Below are 27,766 nucleotides of genomic sequence, written 5' to 3'. Positions count from 1 at the left end.
AGGTCTGCTCTGCTCTGTAGAACCTGGTAATCTAGTAATTTCTGAAAGTCAACACCCGGTTTGCATACTGGCACACACCTGCTCTTGGTGGTGTTTAGCTTTCAAAATATCAGAGGGAGTTCTTTAAACTGTCTACTACTGCCAGATGCTGCACGGGGCCCATGGGAAACGCCGATCAGCAGGATCGTGCTGGCCCCAGCGATCAAGCATAGGTCTGCGAAGACCTATAAGTAATCGATTTTTCCTTTCCTTTTAGGTGCAGTCGATTTCAGTCTGAAATCAAACGCTTGAAAATATCATCCCCCGTGCGTGTGTGTCAGAACTGTTACTATAACCTGCAGCATGAGAGGGGTTCAGAAGACGGGCCTCGGAATTGCTGAAGATTCAACAAGCCGCTTGGAGACCACGGTCTGTAGACCCCCTCCCGGTTCCCCCCTCACCGCCCGGAAGCATCGGAAACAGTCTCCGTTTACACAGCTCTTCACGCCGCGTGGCTGGAGTGTCGAATTCAGAGGGATCATTGCGTAAAACGGGTGTCGAGTGCAGTGCAGGGGCAGCCGCTACTCGGGCGACAGCGCGGGAAGAATGTGCGGGGGTTCCAGGAGCAGCATTTGCAACGTCCGGTTCCCTGGTAACAGTCGCGTCTCCAAGAGAAAACCCTCCACTTATTAACTGTCTTTTCCTGCATCTCATTTTTATAGAGCTACTTATCCTTATTTGGAAAAACCCACAACAACCAAAAAAAAAAGGCTTTTAGAAAATGGTTGTAAATCTGACTTCTTTGCAAGTAACTATATATATATTGTAAATAGGAATAAAGGCCTTTTTTTTTTTTTTTCTAAATAAGGACTTAACTGCCTGTAACATGAAACTTCAAACTAAACCGACTAACTCAATGAACCACTTATGGTTTTGTCTGATATCCCTCACTCACCAGTTAATTATAAATACGTTTTTTAAACCCTCAGAGACATTATCTGTAGTCTTTTTCTTTTCCTTTCCAACCCAGCCTGTGTGCCTGATGTCATTGCTTCCAAGTTGCCCACAATGTCCCGACCTAAACCAGGCTAGTAACCAAAACTGCTCGGACCTTCTTTAGGAACTAGTGTGGGGGAACAGGGGTCCAGCCATAGGAGAAACTGGAACTATCTGGGCGCCTTGCACCTGGCTACGCACCACCTCAGTGTTGTTGTTACGTGACAGGGCCCCTTTTAAACTTGTCCCTGGACTGCTGTTCGGTCAAAGCACCTTCCTAGCATTGCGGCAAGGTGGCCAGGGGACCGGTGTACCGCAGGAAAGAGCCCTGCCTCGACTAACGGAAATATATTTGCATGTAACCCCAAAATTAGCTTCTCTCGCATAGAACATAATAAGTACGTGTCTTTGGTGACACTAATGTTCTAATATATCTTATTTTCAAAAAAGGTTAAAAATAAAAAAAAAAAGTGTACAGAATTAACATATAAACTTTGTTGTAAAACTGGATCATGTCAGAACTGCTTAAAAATTAACCTTTACCATTTACTGTCATCTACCTGAAAACAGTGAGATTTATACTGTATCAATGTCTATTTTTTTGTTTTTGCTATGAATATAATTACAGTATTTTAATATTTAGTTATTTAATTGGTTCTACTAGTTGGAGAGACAGAACACACAAATCCAGGGGGATTCAAGCTGGAGGGCGAAGGGATTAGTTTAGTTGACAGAGAAAAGGCTTTGGTGGTGGGATTTTTTTAAAATGTGTGTTGTGTACAAATATATATTATATATATATAAAACAAATGAAACAATTAATCTAGATTTTAACATTTTCAGATACTTAGTGGTATTATGAACAATTCTGAAAGCCCTGTGATTCGGAAAAACGTAGGATCATTAACGGCCCAAGAAAGGAAGGACAGGCCTTCACACCCTCATGGAGGTACCAGACAAAGGACAGTGGCTTTGGCTTTTCCAACTTGTCACCTGTAGGCCCTGGTGAGAGGCACATTTATGCACTAAAATGCACATATACGCACATGCGTTCAACCATAGGCATTCGGTACAACAGTGATCTTGTACCCAATGGGCTGAAACCAGCTTAAGAACAGATCTGTTCTTCCTGACAACCAGGTCTCCAAGAGAAAATAGAAAGGCTGCTTTAGTGCCTTACACTTACTAAATTTAAATCTTTATTTACTTTGGTTTGAGCCTACAGTCTATTTACGATTACATATCAAAATTGATTAAAACACTTCCATTTCTAAAAGTTCAAATATACTTGTTAATAAAAGGATTATTGGCATTAATACTGTAACTTGAAGAAGAAGTTGTGTTCTGTTTTCCTTGCTGTGTCTCACTCCCCCCCCCCCCCCCTTCCTCCCCATCACCATCTTTCTTTAGTTCTAACAAGCGATGCTGAGGTTCAACAGCTGCAGAAATCGTGCTGTCACGTAGCCGTGGGCTTTGCCCGTGTGCCCCCAGGTGACCTGTAGCAGTGTTATTCCACACTTTTTAAAAGACGCGTCCTCCTTTTGTCCACGAGCCATGTTCGCCCCATCCCCGGTGGCAGAGGTGTTCTTTTAAGACTTGAACATATGACTGTGTGTCTGTAGTTACTTAAGGGTTATTCCTCTTTGTCATCTGAAACTCTATGGCATAAATACTTTTAACCTTTCCGACACAACTTCTGTAACTAGAAGGTGAAAGCCAAAACCCTCACGATAGTATTTCCTCTGGCAGCTGGTGCTGCGGGGAACTTTTGTTCAATCGGGTTTGTTTTTTGTCTTTCGGGTCTTTGTTTATTTGCTTTTGGGTTTTTTTTTTTGAGGGGGAGGGGGGGCGGTTAGTTTTTTTGCTTCTAATGCAGAAATCACAGAATCGCTCACAGATACTCACGTACATAAACTAATTGTTTCTCTGGATATCTTCCTGTGTTCCATGTAAATTTATTTACCAACACATTCTCGACATGTCCATGTACCTTTGTGGGGTCCGTATTCTTTCTCTGAGAGCACCTCACAGGGCTCTTGCCTCATCTTTGTGGTTTGTCTGTTCATCCATCCATTCCCCCACCCATTTATTCATCCGTGTATCCTAACATCTGTGTGTAGTGTGCAACTGTAATGTCCTGCCTTTTGAAGAAGAGAATAGCTGTCCATAGCAGCCATCCGTCTGGATAATAGCAAAACACTCTAGATAAGTTATTTTGCACTTTCTTATGTATAAAGTTGGTAGAAACTTATTTTTGCTTTGTATCATTTAAATACATTTTGTTTTGGTAAATGAACTGTGTATAAAATATTTATGCCGTTAAAACTGTTTTTAGAAAGTATTTTTAATTTCAGCAAGTTTGGTTACTTGTTGCATGACTATTAACACAGCTGACTTTTTGTGTCAGTGCAATGTATATTTTTTGTCTTGTTATTAACTTGTAAGCCCTAGTATTGGCCAATTATTTGTACAGCAAAGAAGTAAATTGAAGATACTGGCTAAGACTGGATTGATTGTGGACTTTTGTACTATATTACAGAATTCAATATCTGTTTTTTGGTGGTTATGTAACAGGCCTGAAGAATTACTATCCAGTGTGCAATCTGTGATATCTGAATGTTCATTGTATATCTGTCTCTGATGCGAAAAGGTAGAGTAACACAATTACAATACATGATTAAATGCAATAGTCCAGGTACTTAAGCAATTTTTTTCATTTCAAATAAATATCTACTATTTACCACCACAAAAAAACAACAAAAAAAAAAAAAAACCCAAAAAAAACCAAGGTTGTTTTTAAGTCAGTTCTTTAGGGAAGGAAAAAACAAAAACTGAGTCTGATAATTTCCTGCAGTTTGTATGGTTCTTTCCTAGTTGTGAATATTCCTTCTAGAAGCACCTGCTTAAGATTGCAAAGATGTGGGCTGTTAGGCTTCTAGTTTGACCCACCCGTGCTGGATTGCGGGGCTGATGAGTGCGTGTGGGTGGCAGCAGGGAGAAGCAGGTGGCTTCTGGGAGACATGAGCCTCAAAGGTGACCTGTAGAGAAAGCCCTGCCTGCGTTTTTGCTTATTTTTCCTGAGCCTTATTCCCTGTGCATCCTGTTGTGAAAAGTAAGCAACAGAGTGTGTGTGTGTGTGTGAGTGTGTGTGTGTGTGTGTGTGTGTGTGTGTACACATCCCACCCTACTACAATAGCACCTCAGGGCCACTCCACTGTCCTGCCCCTCTTCCGGAAGCACAGCAGCCGCTGGTCTTTCCAGTCCAGGCTTCAGTCTGAGAGTGTTGGAACTCACCGATCCATTTTTATTCTTACTAGCTTGTTTGGGTTTGGGGGGTGGGGGAGGGTGTTTTAAGCTTCTCTGGTTTTCAAGTAGCCTTGCTGGTAAAGGAGAGTGTCAAGAACACTTCTTAGGTTTACTTAGGCTGTTCTGATGATTTCACTTTTCCTCTTTCTACAGATACTAAGTTCATTTGAGCTTGAACAGCAGATTCTCCAAATTTGAGGCTATTGTGCTTATTGCAGAGTTTACCTTGGTGCTGCTCCCCTTTAGGCAGAAGATGAAGGACTGCCCAGAACTTGGAAAACAATAATAATTTCTATAAAAATAAAAAATGAAGGGTAAGAAAGCAGGCCCAGGGCAGTTCCCATGTCTTTAATGCAGTGTTACTCATAGCTCTAATGACCTTGAGCAGGATCACAGTCACGTTGCAGAATTCTCAAATGCAGAAATTCTCCCAGAGTTTAAAAGAACAGACACGCACGTGATGTTGGGTAAGTCCTTTTTCTGCCATTTGCTTCTCGTCCTTCAGCAAAGTTCCCTCTCCGGGCCTCGCTTTCGCCCGTTGGATGGAAGTGGCCCAGCACTGGCTTGATCTCTTTGCCTTAGGAATACTGTGTTCCCCCACCCACTGCAAAGCTCTTTTTTATTTGTTGTTCTTTAGACTTTTGCTAGAGATGGCACCGAGCCAAGCTACCACACTCGGAGACAGCATGGTGTTTTGGAGAGCCCCGAATAGGAAGGAAGACTGAGGCTGCCGTTCTAACCAGCTGGGGAATTTAAGAAGCCTCTTGTTTCAGCTGTTCTCTTTGCAGCAGGTTTTCCCGTTTAAATACCAGTTCGTGAGGGTGGGCGGGCCGAAGATACTGCTTCTTTAAACTTTTTGGTCTTAGGACTCTTTGACCCTTAAAAGTTTTCAAAGACCCCAAATTAAAATAGTTTTAAATATATATAAAACTCCTTTTATTCATTATATGGTAACATAAATTGCATAATTTTTATTTAAAAACTTTTCCAAACCAAAAAAAAAAAAATTTAGGCAAGTGGATTTGTTTTACAGTTTTGCAAATCTCTTGAAGGTTTGGCCTAACAGAAGACAGGCGGCTTCTCATAGATGCTTCTGCCTCTGGTCTGTGGTGATACTTTATTTTGGTTGAAGCATCGGAAGAAAATCCAGCCTCACACAGGTATGAACTTGAAAAAAGGGAGAATATGCAATAGCTTTTTCAGACAATTGTTTCTCGAAAGTAATAGTTTTAAGTTTAACAGCTTATTTCTTAAAGATTACTAAATAGAATCTGCAATTACAACCAATGAACTTCATACTCTATTACGTTACGATCCATTGGTCTGTCTTGCACTTTGAATGTATGTCTTACCCATCATGCATTATTTAAAACATATTTTTAAAAAAAAATCCTGATTCAAGCATCAGAGACAGAAAAAATAGATATTGGTTCACTGGTGGCCCTTACGACCCACTAGAGTATATGTAGATATTCCACATGTTGATATATTTTATTACATAGTATAATGCCAAAAACTCACATTAGCATATATGATATTAAAATACCACCAGCAGTCTTGGGAAATTCTAAGTTGTGGTGGCAGTTGAAAGTTTTCTAAAAATTATAATTTTTGCTTAAAACCTAAAATCTTATCATTGGCAATAAATACTGCCTACGGTTCTGCCACTGTTGGTGTGATCTTGGGCAAAGGACTTAACCTCTCCACGTCTTGAGTGTCTGTATGTGAAAGTCTGTGTTATGATGTCTCCCCACAAAGAATTATTGTAAGGATTAGATCCAGTCATCTATACAGGCAATGTAGTGGTTTACAAGTGTGTTCTCGGAACATTATAGTGTTAATTTGGAAATAAGAACATAAAAGGGTCGATGCAGTAAAACACTTCACAAATGCTAAAGGAAAGCCAGCGACAGGGAGTTTGTCTTCAGGGAGATGCTCAGGAGGCAGCATGTCACGATGGGAAGAGCTCTTAGAAGTCATCGAGCCCAGACTCTGACTTTAACACCAGAGGGAAGGGTTCACAGGGGTGTCTGGTTCCCAGGGCCGGGCTCTTGGTAAGCAGAATTCACAGCCCAGGCCAATGCTCTTCCTAAGCCGCTCCCAACCTGTATTTTCTCTCTCAGGTGACCGCAGTACCAGTGTACTTAGGATGTTGTCTCAGGGTCACCCGTGCATGACCAGGTCCTGCTTTATCGAGAACTGCAGCCTTGGCCTTCAGCTGTAAGGCAAGGAGAGGCGCAGGCTGCATTCCAGTGCGGAGGAGAAACAACTTGGTTATGATCTTGCTCTCGAGCACTATACTACCATAAATTTCCAACAAAAGCTCTATCCTAAAAACACGCTCTCTGTTCATAAAAGGAAGCCACTCCTTTGCAGGCTGACTCTGGAAAAATACATCATGGAGCAAAGGTTAAACAAACAGCCTTTGGTTATAAACTTGAGGCTCATTGGGTCTGGCTCTCTGGCCCCTATGCCAAGAGGAAGCAGGAAACAGTTCTACTGCAGCAACGTGACCACATGTGCTTGTGGTTCCCGTTCAGCTCTGTGAATGTGGATGTGTTTCCTGGTAGCAGTTTGTGTGTTCAGCTGGGCCTTGAGGGAGATATACAAATGACATAACTGCCCTCGCCAAGAACTTTCTAGCCTGTAAACAAGAGGTTTGCCTTCGTGTAGGTATTTGTAATTGAATTTTCAGGAAGTCTATTCCATTCCTTACTGTTTCTAATTCAGTAAGAGTAATACTCTTTTCCACTGCTTTTTTTTTCCTAGCTCACCAATCTTCATTTTCATATCATTCTGTTACTTTATCACCTCATCTTTGATCTTTTTTTGGATTATACTCTTACTAAGTTGTATGATACAAAGCCTTCCAGGAAGTTCCCTTCTGTTCCTGGGCTGGGTCCCCTACTGGGTTCCTGGCCTTTTGCAAACATCTTTCCTGCCTTTCTTTTGTTTAGATGTCTTGCCATTGATTTTCCTCTTCCACCTTTTCAAAATTTTAATTTTTAATTATGAGTACATAGTATTTGTATATACTTATAGGGTACATGTGAGGTTTTGATATAGGTATACAATGTTTAATCTTTATCATTTATTGAATTTATATTCTTACTTATGCAATACAAAGCCTCCTGGGAAATTGTCTTCTGTTCCCTGGGGTGTTCCCTGCTGGGTGGGTAATGGGGTGTCCGTCACCTCAAGCATTTGTCATTTCTTTGTGTTAGGAGCATTCCAGTCCCACTCGTTCAGTGAAAGTGTACCCTAACTTATTGTTGATTATAGTCACTTTGATTGTTCATTCCTTTTGATTATCTAACTATTTTTGCACCCATTAATCATCTCCCCTCTATCCCTCCTGGTCCCCACGCCCCGTCCCAGCCTCTGCTAACCATCATTCTAGTCTGTCTCCGTGGGATCAATTGTTTTAATGTTTAGCTCCCACACAGGAGTGAGGACATGTGAAATTTACTTTTCTGTGCTTGGCTTATTTCACTTAACATGATGTTTTCCAGTTCCATCCGTGTTGTTGCAAATGGCAAGGTTTCATTCTTTCTGTGGCTGAATAGTATTCCATTGTGTATATGGACCATATTTTCTTTAGCCATTCTTTTAAATGTGGATATTCCTGCCCAGACTTTACATCTGGTGTGATATACTGAGTGAATTCTCCTTAATGCCATTCCCACCCAGTTCAACTCAATAGGATGAACAGAAATTTGCCCCACTTATCAATTCTCTGAATAAATGTGAATGGCTTGAACTGCCCCCTCAAGAGACATAGGCTGGCTGAATGGATAAATACACACCAGTCGAGTATGTGCCGTCTTCAGGAAAACCATCTAACCTACAAGGATGCATTCAGATGCAAGGTGAAGGGGTAGAAAACAATATTTCAAGCAAACAGAAGCCAAAAGAAGGCTGGTGTGGCGGTTTTGATTTCAGATACCTTAGTCTTCAAATCAACAAAAGTAATGAAAGACAAAGAAGGTCACTGTATAATAGTGAAGGGTACAGTTCAACAAGAAGACATAACAATTCTAAATATATCTGCACCCAACTCAGTTGCATCCAGATTCATAAAGCATATTCTACTTGATCTAAACAAAATGATAAACAGCAACACCATAATAGCCGGAGGCTTCAACACCCCTATGACAGCACAGGACAGATCCTCCAAACAGAAAATTAACAAAGAAACAATGCACTTAAACAGAACTCTAGAACAAATGGGCCTGACTGACATTTACAGAACATTCTACCCAAAAACTACTGAATATACGTTTTTCTCATCAGCTCATGGGACCTTCTCTAAGATTGACCATATACTAGGACACAAAGCATGTCTCAAAAAATTTTAAAAAATAGAAATTATACCTTGCATCTTCTCAGCCCACAGTAGAATAAAATTAGAAATCAACCCCAACAGGAACTCTCATCTCTACACAAAGTCATGGAAACGAAACAACCTTCTGCTGAACCATTATTTCATTAACAAGGGAATCAAAGTGGAAATAAAAAGATTCTTTGAACTAAATGACAAAGGAGACAAAAGTTATCAAAAATCTGTGGGACACAGCTACTCCAAAAGACAGAAAGATCACAAATAAACAATCTATTAAATCCTCTCAAAGAACTGGAAAAGGATGAGCAGACTGACCCCAAACCCAGCAGAAGAAAAGACATAACAAAGATCAGACCAGAACTAAATGTAATTGGTAATAAAAAAAACTATACAGAAGGTTAATAAAACAAAAAGTTGGTTCTTTGAAAAAATAAAATTGACATGCCTTTGGCTAGATTAACAAAAAGCAGAAAAGAAAGAATTCTAATAAGCTCCATCAGGAATGAAAAAGGAGAAATTACACCTGATGCAACAGAAATACAAAATATCATCTGTGAATACTATGAAAACCTCTATGCACATAAACTGGAAAATGTGGAGGAAATGGACAAATTCTTAGAAACACACAGCCTCCCTAGGCTCAACCAAGAAGAAACAGAATTCCTGAACAGACCAATGTCAAGTGCTGAAATTGAAACAGCAATAACAAACCTTCCTAAAAAGAAAAGTCCCAGACGAAATGGTTTCACACCCAAATTTTACCACACCTACAAAGAACTGGTGCCTGTCCTGCAGAAATTATTCTACAACATTGAGAAGGATGGACTCCTCCCCAACACATTTTATGAAGCCAACATCACCCTGATACCAAAACCAGGAAAGGACACAACAAGAAAACTACACACCAACATATCCGTTATGAATATAGATGCAAAAATTCTCAACAAAATCGTAGCAAACCGAATCCAGGTGCTTATCAAGAAAATAATCCATCACGACCAAGTGGGCTTCATCTCAGAGATGCAGGGATGGTTCAACGTATGTAAATCTATAAATGTAATTCACCACATAAATAGAAGCAAAAACAAAGATCATATGATCTTCTCAATAGGCGCAGAAAAAGCATTTGACAAAATTCAACACCCTTTTATGATAAGAATGCTTAACAAAATAGGCATGTATGGGACTTACCTAAAAATGATACAAGCCATATATGACAAACACACAGCCAACATCATACTGAATGGGGAAAAATTGAAAGCATTCCCACTTAGAACTGGAACCAGACAAGGTTGCCCTCTATCACCACTTCTATTCAACATGGCACTGGAAGGCCTAGCCAGAGCAATCAGACAAGAAAAACAAGGGCATCCAAATGGGGGCAGAAGAGGTCAAACTGTCTCCCTTTGCTGACAATATGATCTTATACCTAGAAAACCCCAAATATTCTGCCATGAGACTACTGGAATTGATAAAGAAATTCAGCAAAGTCTCAAGTTACAAAATCAATGTACAGAAATCAGTAGCATTCCTATACGCCAACAACGGTCAAACTGAGAACCAAATCAAAGACTCAGTACCCTTCACAATAGCAACAAAGAAAATAAAGTACCTAGGAATATATTTAACTAAAGAGGTAAAAGACCTCTACAGGGAGAACTATGAAACACTGAGGGAGGAAACAACAGAGGATGTAAACAGGCAGAAAACCATAGCATGTTCATGGGTTGGCAGAGTCGACATTTTTAAAATGTCCGTATTACCAAAAGTGATCTACAGATTCAATGCAATCCCTATTAAAATACCAACATCATTTTTCACAGATACACAAAAAATAATTTTACACTTTGTAGGAAACCAGAGAGGACCCCGTATAACAAAAGCAATCTTAAGCAAAAGAACAAATTGGGAGGCATTAATTTATCAGACTTCAAACTATACTGCAAGGCTATAGTAACTAAAACAGCATGGTACTGACACAAGGACAGGGACATAGACCAATGGAACAGGGCTGAGAAACTAGACATACCAGACAGGAAACCATCTTGATATAGCCATCTAATCTTTGACAAAGCAGACAAAAACATACATGGGAGATAAGAATCCTTATTCAATAAATGGTGCTGGGAAAACTGGATAGCCACATGTAGAAGACTGAAACAGGATCCGCACCTTTCACCTCTTACAAAAATCAGCTCACACTGGATAAAAGACTTAAACCTAAGGCATGAAACTATAAGAATTCTAGAAGAAAATGTTGGAAAAACTCTTATAGACATTGGCCTAGGCAAAGAATTTATGAAGAAGACCCCAAAGGCAATCACAGCAACAACAAAAATAAATAAATGGGACCTGATAAAATTAAAAAGCTACTGCACAGCCAAAGAAACTGTCACAACAGCAAACAGACAACCTACAGAATGGGAGAAAATATTCACATGTTACACATTCGATAAAAGACCGATAAAGGACTGATAACTAGAATCTATTTAAAACTCAGGAAAATCAGCCAGAAAAAAATCAAACAACCCTATCAAAAAGTGGGCAAAGGACATGAACAGAAACTTTTCAAAAGAAGACAGAACACTGGCCGACAAACATATGAAAAAATGTTCTACATCTGTAATTATCAGGGAAATGCAACTCAAAACCACAATGAGATATCACTTATCTCCTGTGAGAATGGCCTATATCAAAAAGTCCCCAAACAATAAATGTTGGCGTGGATGCTGAGAGATAGGAACACTCATACACTGCTGGTGGGACTGCAAACTCGTGCAACCTCTGTGGAAAGCAATATGGAGATACCTCAGAGAGACACAAGTAGGACTATCATTTGATCCAGCAATCCCATTACTGGGCATCTACCCAAAAGAACAAAAGACATTCTATTAAAAAGACATCTGCACTCAAATGTTTACAGCAGCACAATTCACAATTGCAAAGGTGTGGAAACAACCCAAGTGCCCTTCAATCCATGAGTGGATTAATAAAATGTGGTATATGTATACCATGGAGTACTACTCAGCTATAAGAAACAATGGTGATCTAGCACCTCTTGTATTTTCCTGGATAGAGCTGGAACCCATTCTACTAAGTGAAGTATCCCAAGAATGGAAAAGTAAGCACCACATGTACTCACCATCAAATTGGTTTCACTGATCAACACCTAAGTGCACATGTAGGAATAACATTCCTCGGGTGCTGGCAGATGGGAGTAGGGATGGGTATATATACATGTAATGAGTGCGATGCGCACTGTCTGGGGGATGGACACGATTGAAGCTCTGACTCATGTAGGACGAGGGCAATATACGTAACCTAAACATTTGTACCCCCATTATATGCCAAAATAAAAAAAAATAGTAAATCTTAAATCATCTTGTGTTGAATTTGAGTTTTCATGTACCATATGCCTGAACACTTGTGTTTGAATGTTTAAGACCAAACCCTAGTGAGAGTTTCAAAGTTCCTTAGTTGCTGAGGGCACCTTGAGGAAGGTGCCCTCTCCCCCCACCACCTCGGGATGGAAGCCGCAGGGTCCCTGTGGCAATGCCAGAGAAGCAAGCCACCTCTCCTCCTCCTAGTCAGCCTAATTGGAAAGGCGGAATGAAATATTCCAGGGTGACCCCTCCCCCCTGCCTGGCAGACAGACCAAAGGGGTGGCTGGACCCCCACTGGGGTTCCCATGGGGTCCAGCTGGCAGCCTCTGCCTGGCCCACACCCAAGTCCAGAATCCCCCTCCCTGCTGCCTGCCAGCCACACCGACCATTGCAGATCCTCCACTCGGTATTTTAACATACCGTAAATATCATCAGTTTAAAGTCTACACTGCAGTGTGCTTTGGTGTATTTATGGAGTGATGGGACCATCACTGCAATCTAGTTTGAGAACATTTTCATCACCCAAAAGAAACCCCTCACCATGAGCAGTTATTCCCCATCCCCCGTCCCTGCCCCCAGCCCTGGTGACCACTGACCTACTGTCCGTGGATCTGTGCACTCGGGACGTCGCACACGATGGAATCATGCAACGTGTGGTCTCCCGTCACTGGCTTATTTCACGTAACGTTTCTGAGGTTCGTTCCTGCTGTAGCATGTGTCAGGATTCGCTTTATGGAGGGCCTGCATCCTGTTTATCCATCCACCACATGCTGAGCATTTAGGCTGTTCCCACTTTACTACTGTGGATAATGCTGCTATAAACATTCACGTGCAAGATTCTGTGTGGACAAACGTAATCATTTCTCTTGGGTCAACAGCTGTGATATTATGACATTTACACGCAGGTTTTAGTCCACAGTTCTTGGCTCCTAACGCCAACCATTAGGGAAATGCAAATTAAAACCACAGTGATACCTCTCCACACCAGCTAGAGTGTAATTTAAAGGACAGCATCAGGTTTGGGTGAGGATGAAGAAAAACTAGGACCTGTCCACACTGCAAGCAAGACTGTGTAGCCGCTTTAGAAAACACTTTGGTTATTTCTTTAAAAGTTAACCATAAACTTAACATGCAATCCAGCAATCCACCCTTAGCCATCTACCCAAGAGAAAGGAAGACATGACCTCACAAAGACGTGTGTCTCCACATATTCACAGCAACCTTTTCCGTAAGAGCCAAAAACTGGGAATAACCCGCATGTCCATGAACTGGTATATGGGTTAGGAAAATGCAGTATTAATAAAAAAGGAGACAAATACTGGTACATGCAAAAACATCATGTCAGATGCAAAACACTACACATTGCATGATTCCATTTATATGCGACATCCAGAAAAGGCCAATCCATAGCCAGCGGCTCAGCAGCCGCCCGAGGCTGGGGGCTGAGCGGGGATGAACTGCGAATGGGCGCCCGGTAACCTGGGAGAACACAGAAATGTTCTCACACTGGATTCGGCGATGGTTACACAATGTTACGGTGTGTAAATTATATCTCAATAAAGCTGTTGGGGAAAAAAGAAAACAAATAGAATTTCTGATCATTCAAGTGTGTCTGTCTTACCTGGACTAGCTGAAGCGTGTTTCCTTTTTGTCACACGTTTTTGAGATTTACTAAGGCTGATGAAAAATGTATTTAATAAATTACTCAAGAATGTTCCCCAAACTTATCACCTTCTTAGCCCCATCTGAAGTTCGAAATCACACACTCTTGAATCCCTTAAACTCAAGTTGGAGGCGCAGCAGAAAGGGGGCTCTGAGCGTGTGTGCCCCAAGTCCCAGACCCTGCTCAAGGTACAAGTTGACAGAGAACAGCTTGAGCTGTCACCCTCTCACTCAACAACGTGATCCTTACTGTGTCCTGTGCCTCAGTGACTTTCTCTCTCTGGGCGACAAGGCTCTTGCTTGTCCAGCCCCTCACCTTCGTACACCTTAGAGAGCCAGACGGGATTCGCTCCACTCCGTCTGCAAACTCACTGCCATCATCAGAAATGTCCCACTCATCTCTCACTGAATGCCGCTCGGGGCTCACCTCATGATTGAAGACGGTTCTCCATTTCTGTACGGGAAGACAACAGGACTAAGGTGGGACAGGCTTCTGATTTTTGGTTAACTTGTCTAGACCCGCATTTTACCTGCAGCTGCTACACCCGGATTCCCAGAGCCCCTGGGTGAGTGGATTTTAGGCTTGGTAAGTGGCAGAAGGGAGGAGAGATCCGGCTGGGGACCAGGCTCAGGCCAGACAGGTCCCGGGTGCAGGTCCGATGTTGGCCTCCTGCTTTCCCACACACCTGGTTCATACATCTGTCATCACCCTGATCAACATCCACCTCGGGTGGCATCTACCTCTGTATCTACCTGTCCTGTCACGGGGCAGAAAACTACCAGTTCTGACGTTTTTCTTGGTGCCAGAACGAGGCCCAGGGCCGGGTGGAAGGCAGCCATTCCAGGTTTGCCCAAGTGAATTAACGGGCCGTCTGCCATTCAAGGAACACTTAGGGTAACACCGCCTGCAGCAGACACGGCCAAAGGGAGGGTTACCTTTCTGCTCAGTCCCACCACCTGTCCCTCCCCACTGGACACGGGTGACAGGAGAGGAGCAGACAGGAAGGAGGATGGAAGGAGGATCACTAATCACATACTCTATGCTAGACACAAATCAGGGCACTTTCATGCGAGCTTGCACTGAATCCTTATAACAACCCTATTTGCTAGGAATAGCGAGGCCCACCTTGGAGCTATGCAAAATAAAAACTCCGGAAACGCCAGGGGAGGGAGGAGGGGCTGTCCAAGAGACAGGTGGAAGGTGCACAGCTGGGTCTTTGGACTCCAAGCCCGTGCATTGGCTCAGAGGCTCGAGAGGCTGCAGCAGGCAGGCACCAGGGAACCCGGACAGACGTCACCCAGCCTCCACCAACCTTCCGGCTCTAGTGAGGGCCGGACAGTATTCAGAGAGTCACAAAAATAAACGTGCAATTACCAACTGTGCTGGTATCACAGAAGTTCAGTGCCCTTCCCATTCAGAGGACATCAGCGCTCAACACACAAGACGTTGTCATCACCAGAACGTACCTGTCTCCATCCCTGAAGATGTCACTGTAGCTGTCAGTGATGGACATACCCGACACGATACTTACGTGTGTCTGTCATTACTCTGTGAGCACCGGCTGCATGAACGCATGCATGAATGTTTCTTCTCTAACGATAAAACGGCACAAAGTCAAAATATGATTTGTTTCAGTTTTATTTTCCTATCTCCGTTTCAGTAAAAGATTCAGAGAACCGATTGACACATATAAACTGCCACCCATACACGGTATATATAAACTGTTTCTGCTTTTTCCTTTTTGAACAAGGTGATTCTTTGTTCTAACCAAAGTGCAAATGGAGAGATACTACAAATGAAAGGGGGGGGTGTGTGGTCTCTTTACTCTCAGTAGTAATCGCACACGCACAAGGCGAAAGCGCGCTGAGGAACATTTGCGTCCCGCAGGTTAAAAAGTCAAGCAGTCGGTACCAGGAGAGCGCCTCCAAAACCAGCAAATCTGCAGCAATGAGCCACTGCAGTGGAAGGCGTTCCCGGTTATGCATTTCTCCACCACTGCATTGCTACCTGCAATCTAGGCCCTCTTCACAGTGCAAATACAAAAGTGATCAAAGTCAGGGTTTTATGGCAATCTTTTGCTAAAATATATTCTATTTTAATATACATGCTATAAAAGTACACTAAAAAGATCAACCTTTAGAGCTCTGTTAAAATTAGGAATTTACTTTTTTACATATAGAATAATGTACATCCACTTTTAGAAAGCATATTTGAGAAACGCTGTTCGTGACCCCAAATATTTCTAACCTGTTTTGTTTATAATATTGATTTTATAATACATGTATTCAGTAATGCTCTAATTCTGTGCCTCAACACCTCACCAACTACTTTAAATAAAAACATAGAGGGGTCTGGGACTCTCCCGACGAGTTCTTGTGCAGACGACTGAATTTTTAAGGTAAGCTCCTGTCACAAAATTTTCATTCTATCTTTTAAACTTTGGGATCCTAAGTTCCTTTATGATCAACTTCTGAAGCTGCTGATGAGGCAAGGAAGAAAATGTGAGATGCTGAAGATTAACTTGGTGCTTGCCTGGTTTTAAAAGTCATCATTCCCGCCTCTAACGACATTTCCAACGCCAGTTCTCGATGTTCATGGAATAGTGTGCAATGCGCTGAGCACAGCCGGGGGGACGGAGCAAGCGGGCACAGGCCGGACCAAGACACGAGACTCTCGGTGCCGCGTGGCTGCCGTGACCACAGAGCACATGTGGGGGGTGAGGCCGCAGGTGTGCGACCCGGGCACACTCGCCATCTTTCGTTTCAGGTGTAGTAGCCGGACGGAAATATACAATAATTGAAATTTGTTGCTGATTCAAACAAAAATATTTACTCTTTTCATTAGCAAAACACTCTTTAAAATATATCTATTTCTCCCCTCTGAACACGGACCCAGCGGCACGGGCGATTTCTGGAGGGTCAGTGCCGAGTGCTCAGTACAGTAAACACGGCCGTGCAGGGCACAGCGACAGCTCTGCCTGCGTCCACGGGTAAGAAATTTAGTCTCACCTGGTGACAGGTGTCCAGCCCGCGAAAGAAAGGGAAGGTTTGGCATCTGTGTGCTTTTTGTTCTTGGTAGGAATCACTTCTGCTTGATTTCCATTCTTAGAAGAAAAAAATCATCAGCTGATGTCCTCAGACTTTGTGACATGATGCGAAGGAGCAACAGGGCAAAGGTCAGCTGCCACCGGGAGGCTGGGCTGGGCCTGGGTCTCCAGGCGGGTCTTCCTTCTTGCCGGGCGGGACGGCCGCCCCTCCACTCCAGACCCCGCGCGGTGAGGGCCTGCCTGTGCTCGTGGCTGCAGAACTTACTGGAAGCTGGTTCTCGGGGAAGCGGGGAGAGGAGACCCAGGCCGCGTGTCCTTGTCTCAGGCTGCCTCCCGAGCCCCTGTCCTCTGCAGAGACCCGTGCACGACCCGTCCACGGTGTTCTTCACAGCAGAATTCTTTGTTTCTCTTCATGAGTTTTTTGCGAGGTTGTGGTTTTCCAAACAATTTTATCAGAAGTAGAGTTTGATGCCTGCTCTTTCTAACAGACCAATAAATGGCAGAAATTTCAGCCCCCCTCTCCTGCATTTTCTTTTCTTTTCCCCTATACCTTGAGGACAGTATCTCCTGGACTCTGAAGCTACCTAAAGCAGAATGTTTCCCCCTGGCAAATGAGGACTGCTTTCAAAAGTGGACAATGTTTTTTTTTTTTTTTTGATCCAACTAAGCCCTTTAGAAAATACTTCAGACTGTGCGGAGGAAGCGCAGCAGAACTGACTTCCTGTTGTGCCTTACACCAAACATTTTGCTAAAATTACGGGCAGCTCCAAGTGCAAATGTAAATATTTGTGCAAACAGGCAGGCTGCCGGGTGCAATTTTAAGACATCCTCAACTTATGCATTTTACAGTGCTCGACTCTTTGAAATACAAGTCTTTTCAATTCCGAGACCCAGCAAGGAAGAGGAAGGAAGTTCACATCAGAAAACACACTTCAGAAAAAGTACAGGATACGTTGCTGGCAACTGGCTACTTATTTTGTAACTTAGACCGAGTAAGTGTTTGGTAAACATTCACAGTAATTTCAGAGAGGAACATTCATGTCTGCAAAAACTTAAATCTATTACATTTCCAACCACTGTTCTGTACAGTTACAAGACTGCGTCTGTCAGTGCTGCTCTGAAGAATTCCTTCCGGCCAGTGCTCCCCCTCTGGGTCCAGTTATACCTTCAGGGTGGGCTGCAGGATTCCTTTCTCGATAAGATGAGTCTTCAGGGTTTTATAGATGTTTAGCTGCTGTTCTGGCTGAAGCACCAACAACTGCTGCAGCACTTTGCTGGGATTTGGACCCCTGATGATAAGGCAGAGAAGACAAAGTTCATGCTATTTGAATAGGGCGGAAGGAAGTATATCTCCCCAATTTAAAATAAGCCATTCCTTTAAGCGTGGAGTACCAATCTTTACAGACTCAAAAGAGCTCTTGGTAAGAGCTCACTTTAAAGTCCAATGTTTGTGTCAAGGGGATAATAAAACCCAGAACGGTTCTGCTGTGAGCAGCACGGAGCACAGGTGCGGGAAAAGCAGCACAAACACAAAACACAAGGACAATGCGAGGCAATTTAGGACGTGCACACTGAGCTCTACAAAAATTCTCAAAAGGACAACCTGAGTTAAAAGTGGGGACAAATAACAAGTCCTGAGACTGGACAAGACACAAAAACTATTCTGTAAGGATAAACCAAAAAGAGGGCATGAAAATATTAATTTAAATTTTTAGCTTCCAAGAAACTTCAGATGATGGAAGGTACCCTGTTGAAGAAACAGCCCCAGGAAACTATGAATGTTCAAAAGACAGAACACAGGAGACAAACACACACTGAGCCTAGCACCGAAGTCCCTGTCTGTGATATATACTCAGTGCCACAACCTTTGTTCAAAGAAAGTCTTGGGGCCAGGCATGGCAGCTCACACCTGTAATCCTAGCACTTCGGGAGGTTGAGGTGGGGATTGCTTGAGGTCAGGAGTTCAAGACCAGCCCGTGCAACACAGCCAGACCCCATCTCTACTAAAAATAGAAAAATTAACCAGGTGTGGTGGCACTCCTGTAGTCCCAGCTCCCAGGGAGGCTGAGGCAGGAGCATGGCTGAAGCCTAAGAGACTGAGGCTGCAGTGAGCTATGACGGCACCACTGCACTCTAGCCTGGGCAACAGAACGAGATCCTGTCTCAAAAACAAAAGAAAGTCTTACGTAAACCCCAACGTACAAAATCAAAGCGGATCTGCTTTAAAATCCAATCGGATAAAGCAAGATGTAAGTGATATATGGGGAATGGCACAGAATTCTGAGAAAGATGTTTTCATGGGTAAAGAAATTGATGATTTACAACAGACTCTTCAAATAGAATTACAGGAAGTAGAAATCCCAGCAACAAAGAAATATCTGCTACACAGCGGTATCACAATGAGCATGAGTAGAGGAACTATTTACTCTGCAAATCTTTGACTTAAAAAACTGCACAAGAGCCCAGATTAGCCATCCCCTGGGTCACCTTAATGCATGTGGTTCATCTGCCAGAAAACTGGCCACACGCCTCTCACACTCGAGTCGGGACACAGCTGGTCTCATTACATTTCTCCAAAAGACTCAGCAACTTCACGGCGTAAGCCCAGAGCAGAGACCCAGGGAGAAAAGGCTGTTTTGTTTTAGCAAGTTCAGCTAAATGCAAAGTCGTGTCAGCGGGTGCTCCCCGGTAGCTACATCCTGGCACGACCTCTGTATTTCTAATAGTCTAAATATTTGCTTTCAAATGGGGGGGCCACATGGCTCAGCATGACTTCTCTCTGCTGAGAGAACAGCAAATTTTACAACAAGAAAGAGTGTGAATTAATGCCCTAAACAGCTGTCATCTTCTGAAAATGAAGGTCTAAAGATTTCACCACTAATTACTAATACCCAAATATATCAATAAATAAATACTCAAATAGGTTAAATACTTTAATTAAAAAGACAAAGACTGTCAATGGGGTTATTAAAAAACAGGAAAAAAAAACGGCCAAATGCTTGTTAGAAAAGAGAAACACATTAATTGTAAGGATAAAGAAATACTAAAAATAAAAGGAGAGAAAAAGAAATACTATGCAAACACTAACCAAAAGAAAGCTGATGTAGCTATTCTGACACCCAACAAAAGAGGCTCTGAGGCAAGCAGTAAAGATGGACATTGTAGAATGACAGAAGGGCCAATTCAACAAAGAGGTGCAACAAGCCTAAATTTGTAAATACCTAATACAACCTGAAAATATATAAAGCAAAAATTGACAAAACTAGAAACAGAAATAAATTTACGATCACAGTGAGAAATTTTAACAAAGTACTCTTTGTGACTGATACAAGCAGACCCCTCCCCAAAAAAAACCAACAAAAACAAAATTAGTTCAGAGGATTTCATTAAACTTCACCTAACTGACATATGTAACACTATATCCAAGAACTACACAATGCATGTCAGTTTCACGTACACGTGGAATATGTACCAGAACAGCGTGTGGGGTCATAAGCTAAGTCTTAAAAACTATTAAATACTGAAATCGTGAAGAGTGTGATTTCTGACCCACAATGGAAATCTCAATAAAGGAAGGAAAATGAGAAAAATCTCCATTTGTTTGGAAACTAACCAATACACTTCTAAATAACTCATGTGTTAAAGGAGATATAATACTGGAAATGGGAAAATATTTGTAACTGAATAATAAAAACACAAGTGTCATTACTTGTAGGATGAGGACAAAGGGATATTTAAGAGGAAATTTGTAGTCTGAAGTGGATATATTAGACAAGAAGGCAGAACATCAACAACCTAAGCTTTCTCTCAAGGCACGAGAAAACGAACAGCAAATCACATCTACAGAAAAAAGGTAAAGGAATGAAAGATGAGAGTGGAAATCAACGAAATAGAAAATACACAGTAGAGAAAATTAACAAAGCCACAAGCTGATTCTTTGAAAAGATTAATGAAATCGAGGAACCCCTAACAAGACTGTCCCCCCCCAATAAAATTAACACAAAAATTCTCACACCGCTGTGGGTGTATGTTTAAAATTTCTATTTAGAGATTTCTAAATATGTGTTTCCTCCAGCTAATGCTATGAAAGCAATCCACGTTTTCTGTGGCTCAGATGCTCTTTATTAATCAGCGTTCTGGCTACGGGGCCCCAGCAGAGGCCACGGGAATCAGAGCTCACACGTGGGAGACGTGGTCAGCCTTCGCCCCCCAAACTGGCACCCTGGCTAGATCCAAACCCCTGAGGTTTAACAACAAGAATAAACCACCCGCTGTACAATAGCAACGCCCGTCCACCCACCCGCCAGCCACCCCCTGCACACCCAGCCGTGACGGCCGGACTGCTGTATTTTTCTCCGTGGCGCTGACAACCCCCTAACCAACTGCACGCATCTGTTCCTGGTCTGTTTCCAACCTTCTCCCTCCAACCTCCCAACAAGACGCTCTGAAGGCAGAGACTCAGTTTGGCTTGTTCCCTGCTACATTCGTGCCTAGAACCTTCTACCATACGTGACAGGCACGTGAGAGATAATTGGTGGATTATGTTCTCCTCCCCCCCAACTCTCAGTACCCACGATCACTGCGACGCCCACAGCTGAGCAGTGAAGTCTCCCGTTCCAAGTCCAATACCGTCTCCTGTTAAGGACCCTGACATACAACTACTGCTTTTTGTAAGTTGCTCAAATGTATGTAAAACAATTACAACTGAACTATTTTGCTCAGGGCTACAACTCCGGAGACCGCCATTCCCTTCGATATTACAAATTACACCACTGACAGAAATGGTTAACTTACTCAAACTAACGTCAGCAGAAAGGAGAACTCAAAGAAAACATCTAAAAGTGGGTTTTCAGTGTCAAAGTACCTGATAAAGCTTGTGATGTACACGTGCACAAAAGTTGCCATCAAATACTGACAGTCGAATCTGTCCATTATGCCACCGTGTCCAGGAATGGTGTTTGCAAAATCCTTTAGAAACAAACAAATATATTAGCAAATTTTCAAAAAAAAAAAATCACCTGCTACAAAATTCCTATCTGTGTCTCCTGGGCATCACAGACTCCATATGGAAAATACTTCACCGCTGGATTTTTTTTCACTAAATACAAACTTACTGGAACACGTACAACAGAGTAAAGCCGTCTTTTCTAAATATGGGCCCATCCTGAAATGATTTCTGAATTGACCGACACCATTCAAACAGTCATTAAATCTTGCACTGGTTTTAGTGAATAAATATTTTTTCTAAATAAAAATCCTATCCGCTATTACTAATCTAGTTTTGTTACAGCCCGGCCCTCTGCTCAACCAGAAGCTATTCAGGTGGCCACAGCTGGTTCTAGCTCACGTTTGTCCTAATACTTCTTACTTTGAAATAAACATCTTACTAATACGATCAATATTTTTTTAAGTGTTAGAGTGAAAAGCAAATCAACGCAGCCGGCTCTCTTGGGACGTGTCAGTTCAGGCAGTGGCCACACTGCGGGATTGTCACGAGCCTCACGACCCCGCGAGGACGTCTTCCCACGTCCCAGTGCCTGGGGAATGGACGGGACAACTGCTCTTCTAACTCACTCGGGCAACCTAGAAACATCTCACACGCAACAGCGATCGCTTCTGCATCCCAGACACGCAAAGGAATCCCACCATTCAACAAGAGACCTTGGACTGGACACCATTAAAAAAGTGCTATTGTAAATGTAACGTTTCTCTGTTTAAAATGATTATTGAAAGATTCTTTGGTTGCTTTTTGCCAACCCTCTTCCTCCCTTCCTTTCCCTGCTAACTGAAGCATGAGAAAGCCATGGTAACGTTAACGCAGGGCCACGGGGCTGCCAGCAACCTTCAGGAGATGCACATTGTGTGCGGCGGCTGCCGTAGTTCTCTGTGGATGTGTCATCTCCCCGGGAAGGTGGCGAGAGAACGGGGACAGCACCTCGCACGCTTTTGTGCAGTGCACTCACCGAACACGGTGCCTTCCCCGGGCAGAGCTCCCCGAGTTCGTTGATGTCCCCGCCCCTCGGCCAGGCCCCGGCCCACACTGCCCTGGCTCCCCTGCACTCCCTGGAATTCTCGTCCTCACGTTTCTCGGCAGGACTCACTCTCCTCCTCTTCTCAGAACTCTGCTCAAATGCCACCTCCTCAGAGAGGCCTTCCTCGACCTCCCCACTTTCAACAGCCTGTCTGACGACACAACTTCCCACCTTAAGTCGGCAAAGCCACGTGGGGGAGGCTGAGATGAAATTGCTGAGATAACGTGTTGCTTTATGATGATCCGACTTAAAACAGAGAGACAATTTTCCATCTCTGGAGCAAAGATTGGCAAACTCTGTTCTGCAGACCAAATCCCGCCCACGGCCTGTGTTTGTAAACTGAGTTTTATTATAAGTGCAGCTGGGCCCATCCGCCGACACGACAACAGCAGAGCCCGGCGCTGAGCGGCTGTGGTAGACCCTGAGAAGCTGATCATTTGCCATTTCCAGAAAGAGTCTGGTGACCCCTGATCTGTCAGAATGAACCGTCACAAATCCAAAGGCTTCGCTCCATGTCCCCCTTCAATCAAGTGGGACTGTCGCCAAACCACAAACACCAGAGGATTCATGGCTGGATTCTTGGAATGCGCACTAGAGAAGGCAGACTGTGTCTGTCCCGACACTAAGGGACAGATCTCATTTCTATAAAAGAGACGGACACAACACTTTAAAATTGTATTCACACGGCATGACCGAAACCTAACAAGAAAGAACACACTCCGATCAGCCGGGCAGCGCTTCTGTGAGGCTGAAAACGTTTTTGCCTAAGGGTTTCACGCAGACCAAGAGCGAACCAAAATCCAACTGGGTTACACTCTCTAATTGCGTTCTCTAACACTGTAACGGAGAACCGGAACACACACCTTGATTTTGAAAGCTCTTTTGAATCCACTGGCAAAGAAGCCTCCAAATGGGCCAATCAAAGAGGCGAACGTTGAAAGAGCGATGCTGTGTATCTGGAACGGATACAAACTCACCGTTTCCTAGGAGGAAGAAGAAGGGGAGACGTGGGGCCAACATCATTACGGTTACATTCGAGCGTGCCCGCTAATCTAAGAACCATGACATGAACAGTAAGTCAAAGTACATAATGCGTTTTTGTTAACTTCACAGACTTTAAGAATCACGGCAGAAGAATACACGGCAAGTCTGTATCACCCTCTACCGAGCCAGCTCTCTCCACTCCCTAAGTGGACTCAAGGCCCCCGGCACCCTGAAACCTTGCAGCGGGTGGGCTACCTTCTAGTTTGTCTAGAAACTTCTACAATTCAGTTGTAGGCTTACTGAGAATCAGTTAACTGCTAAATTTGGTTGTGTTTTTCTTTTTACCAGCAGTAATACTTTTGTTTGTAATTATATATTTTAGTATTGTACTATATTTTCACTTTCATTTTCCATGATCAACTAAAAGAAAATTAGCCTTTTCTCTGAAAACTAAGTTGGACGCCGTGGGACACCCGCAAAGATAAGTCGCATAAAGACAATGACCAAAATGGCAATCGGCGAGACAATTAGGAAAGGTTTGGGGGGAGAAGCGTAAAAATTGAGAGGAATTCTGTAGTCAAATTATTTTGTAAATTCTTAGTTCTTGCTCCTTTTAAAATGATCTGAAACTGCAAATTACAGGCAGCGCCTAATAGGTGTGGTTCAAAAAGATGTTTGAGAACTCCAGTGTGTTGGACTTGTTCTCAGGGCAACAGACTTGCTCCTAATCGGAGATTGGCAACATCAAGTTTTACAGCAGGTAAACAGATGGCTCAGACCTTGAAAAAATTCTTGGAATTCATTTACTGAGCACTCAAGGGCAGAAACAGTTTGTTGATTTATCTGCTTATTAAAAATTATGTATTTTAGTTAACAATGTTTCAGATACAAATACGTGCATGTGTGTGTGTGCACACAAAGGCACGCACACACATTATTATTTCATTCCTCACTTTAACCAACCACTCCCCAGTCCTGACGACATAGGTCAAGAGGGTTCTAGAGGGTTCTACAGGGAAAGCATGTCAACACCCCTCAGTGAAAGACCTCAAAGATACCTTTAAATGGCAGCAAGGTCCTTTGGGAAGGAAAACTAATTTTTAGAAGCAGCAGCTTTCTATACTAATAAATGTCCTCTAAAAACCAAGGGCTCTTTGAACTGGTGAATTTTAATTAAGTTTTAAATCGAGTTAACTCATACCAGTAACATGCGAAACTCATTCTAATCCATTTGATTTATAAAAACCTCTGAAACATTGGGAAAAAAAGTCTTCACAACAAATACAGAATAAGTTACCAACAGCATTTAAACCATGAGGCAAGTAAATTCCCAGTACACAACTGATCTGCAATAGTAACACTCATTGTATGTTCAAGAAAGAGAAATCACAAGGGGATGGAATATAACACTGACAATAAACTCAAACCACTGCTACGTTGAAGAGTTAAAAATTTTACAGCAATCAGTTAAATCTGAATCCTGCCTTTGCAGAAGGCGTAATGGTCGGAGCGGCAGATCCCTGACCTTGTGCACTCTTACCCGTCTCAACACCGGAGTGGCAGATCCCTGACCTTGTGCACTCTTACCCGTCTCAACACCGGAGTGGCAGATCCCTGACCTTGTGCACTCTTACCTGTCTCAACACCGGAGTGGCAGATCCCTGACCTTGTGCACTCTTACCTGTCTCAACACCAGAGTGGCAGATCCCTGACCTTGTGCACTCTTACCCGTCTCAACATCGCCTTCAGAAAGGGCGGAAGCGAGTAACTCTGAAGCCGGAAAAGTTCGGAGGGCTCACACTCCGTGACAAAGGAGTTGACATCGCTTCGGTATTCCACGGGGCAGACGAAGTACTGGTATTTGGACAACACGTAGGCAGCCTGGATAACAAAGCAAAGACACATATTTTCAGTTACGGGTCAGAGACAGAATGCCAGAACCTCTTTGTCTGAACATCGGCTACGCATTTTCAAACCTAGATGGCCACAACCGTCCCAACAAACGACTTCAAAGACTGTTAGAAAATGAGAGAGTTTTTGAAATCAATGAGATTTCAACCTCTGTGTGACCACAGTTACACAGGAGAGTCAACGATGTACGTTTAACTGCAAACAAGCTTACATTAATCTCATCACTTAATTAATCAGTGATTCAAAATTACTGAGAAAATAGTATTAAGACAAAATAGTCCAGGTGGAAAACACCACTGCTCCTAGCCGATCCACAAAGCTTTGACCATGCTACTCTCCTTGGCCACCAAACTAGCTGTTCTCAGCCACGTAAAGTAAACGATACGTAAAGTATCCTGCTGTAGATTTAAATTGCTAGACAACAGTTTTATTCTCTCTTCTCCTGCAGCCATTAAGAATGGCTAAAATTCAAATGATTCTAGGAATGGATATAAACTGATTTTGCTTTCAAACCATCAGTTTCTTCATAAGAGAAGAAACAGGAGAGTCAGAAGACACAGGAGAGTCAACGATGTACGTTTAACTGCAAACAAGCTTACATTAATCTCATCACTTAATTAATCAGTGATTCAAAATTACTGAGAAAATAGTATTAAGACAAAATAGTCCAGGTGGAAAACACCACTGCTCCTAGCCGATCCACAAAGCTTTGACCATGCTACTCTCCTTGGCCACCAAACTAGCTGTTCTCAGCCACGTAAAGTAAACGATACGTAAAGTATCCTGCTGTAGATTTAAATTGCTAGACAACAGTTTTATTCTCTCTTCTCCTGCAGCCATTAAGAATGGCTAAAATTCAAATGATTCTAGGAATGGATATAAACTGATTTTGCTTTCAAACCATCAGTTTCTTCATAACCATTTATTTGAAAATATGTATCATTTCCCTCCTCATTATTTTGTCATACATTACATTCTTACGGGGTAGCTCTTTATGTTCTTCCAATAACATGGTTATTCCTGTAATATTTCCAAATTAATCTTTAACAATACCAAAATCTTAAAGTATAAATTTAATAATGTTTTAATCATTCTTACTTTGTAATGTAAAAACATTGGATGGGGTTGGATCCTTTTTCGTTCTATTTATCAATTATTATCTCACCAACAGTCTACCACAAAAACTTTGGAGTAACTTTATCAAATTTTATTGGAATTTTCATTGAGAATGAACTAAACTATAAATTAGATGGAGGAATTACGGCAGTTTTCCCACCTAGGATCACGGCACAATTCCATTTATTTGTGTATCTGCTCTCTCTCTCAAAGCTTCATGTTGTTACCAGTTACTCTACATTCGGGTGCAGAATGTAACTGCAACTGTCAGACGAGACTGTTAAAAAAATTAAACCTTCTAAGAGTAATTTCTTTTGTATATTTATCTTACATTCAGCCATTGTACTGTACCCTTATTGATTCTAAACTAGGCAACTTTTAATCAAAAACTAAATTCCGTAACTGTAAACTAATTTTTAAAACTTGAATGATATCCATTATTCACAGCTAGAAGTGAACGTTGATTTATTTAAAATTAACAGACTCTTTCCTGCAAGTTGGGACCATGGCGGGAACCACTCACGGAGCCACGTGGCCACCGTGTGTTAAGAAGGCAGAACCCGTCAGCGTCATTTGCATTCTCTGCCATTACTCAAAGCCACCACCTGCCCCAGCCCTTGTGACCCCCACAGGGCAGAACAGCTGTCAGAAACGACTAAAACGCAACAGTGTGTCTCAAGCCCGGCTGTGCATCAGAATTACCTGGCCTGGGCTGAGGCTGAGACACGGATTTTGCGTGTCTCCCCAGGTGATTCTACACGCAGCCAGGCTAAGAGGTACAGAATCGTTTCTGTTCAGTAGGTCTCAATAAATATAATGCATTATTAGCATGTTGTGGTCTCATATTTAGGTTTATAACAGACTCATAAACTTGGCATCGTTTTGCAAAACATACGTAGAATAAAAATCCTAGCAAAAACTCACAGTGAATCCAAACACGACTGTGGAAAAGAAACCGCCAACGAATCCTTCCCAAGTCTTTTTAGGAGACAACTAAAGAAAGGCCAA

At 42.6% G+C, this 27,766-nt stretch overlaps 2 protein-coding genes across 7 annotated transcripts in view; one reads left to right on the top strand and one right to left on the bottom strand.

Moving 5' to 3' along the window:
- The window catches only part of WDFY3 (WD repeat and FYVE domain containing 3), a 219,804-nt gene extending 216,320 nt beyond the window's left edge, over positions 1–3,484 (top strand). The window contains exon 67 of the mRNA XM_045536707.1: positions 257–3,484. Coding sequence (XP_045392663.1) covers positions 257–380 — 124 coding nt within the window. The 3' untranslated portion in view covers positions 381–3,484. The remainder of the gene's footprint in view (positions 1–256) is intronic.
- A 1,736-nt stretch (positions 3,485–5,220) lies between these two features.
- The window catches only part of CDS1 (CDP-diacylglycerol synthase 1), a 52,109-nt gene continuing 29,563 nt past the window's right edge, over positions 5,221–27,766 (bottom strand). For 3 of the 6 annotated variants that reach the window (XM_045536700.1, XM_045536705.1, XM_045536706.1), the window contains exons 9-16: positions 27,683–27,751; positions 25,460–25,612; positions 23,611–23,730; positions 21,580–21,683; positions 17,881–18,004; positions 13,985–15,261; positions 12,603–12,845; positions 5,221–5,448 (exon numbers count right to left, since the gene is read on the bottom strand). In XM_045536700.1, the coding sequence (XP_045392656.1) occupies positions 15,169–15,261; positions 17,881–18,004; positions 21,580–21,683; positions 23,611–23,730; positions 25,460–25,612; positions 27,683–27,751 (663 nt within the window). In that variant the 3' untranslated portion in view covers positions 5,221–5,448; positions 12,603–12,845; positions 13,985–15,168. Of the gene's footprint in view, positions 5,449–12,602; positions 12,846–13,984; positions 15,262–15,289; positions 18,005–21,579; positions 21,684–23,610; positions 23,731–25,459; positions 25,613–27,682; positions 27,752–27,766 lie in introns of those variants that run through there. The other 3 variants (XM_045536702.1, XM_045536701.1, XM_045536704.1) reach the window with 3 other exon arrangements.

Source organism: Lemur catta, chromosome 24 (genome assembly GCF_020740605.2).
Source record: "Lemur catta isolate mLemCat1 chromosome 24, mLemCat1.pri, whole genome shotgun sequence".
NCBI lineage: Eukaryota > Metazoa > Chordata > Mammalia > Primates > Lemuridae > Lemur > Lemur catta.
Note: the sequence above shows the minus strand (reverse complement) of the source record. Positions and strands in the feature narration are given on the sequence as shown.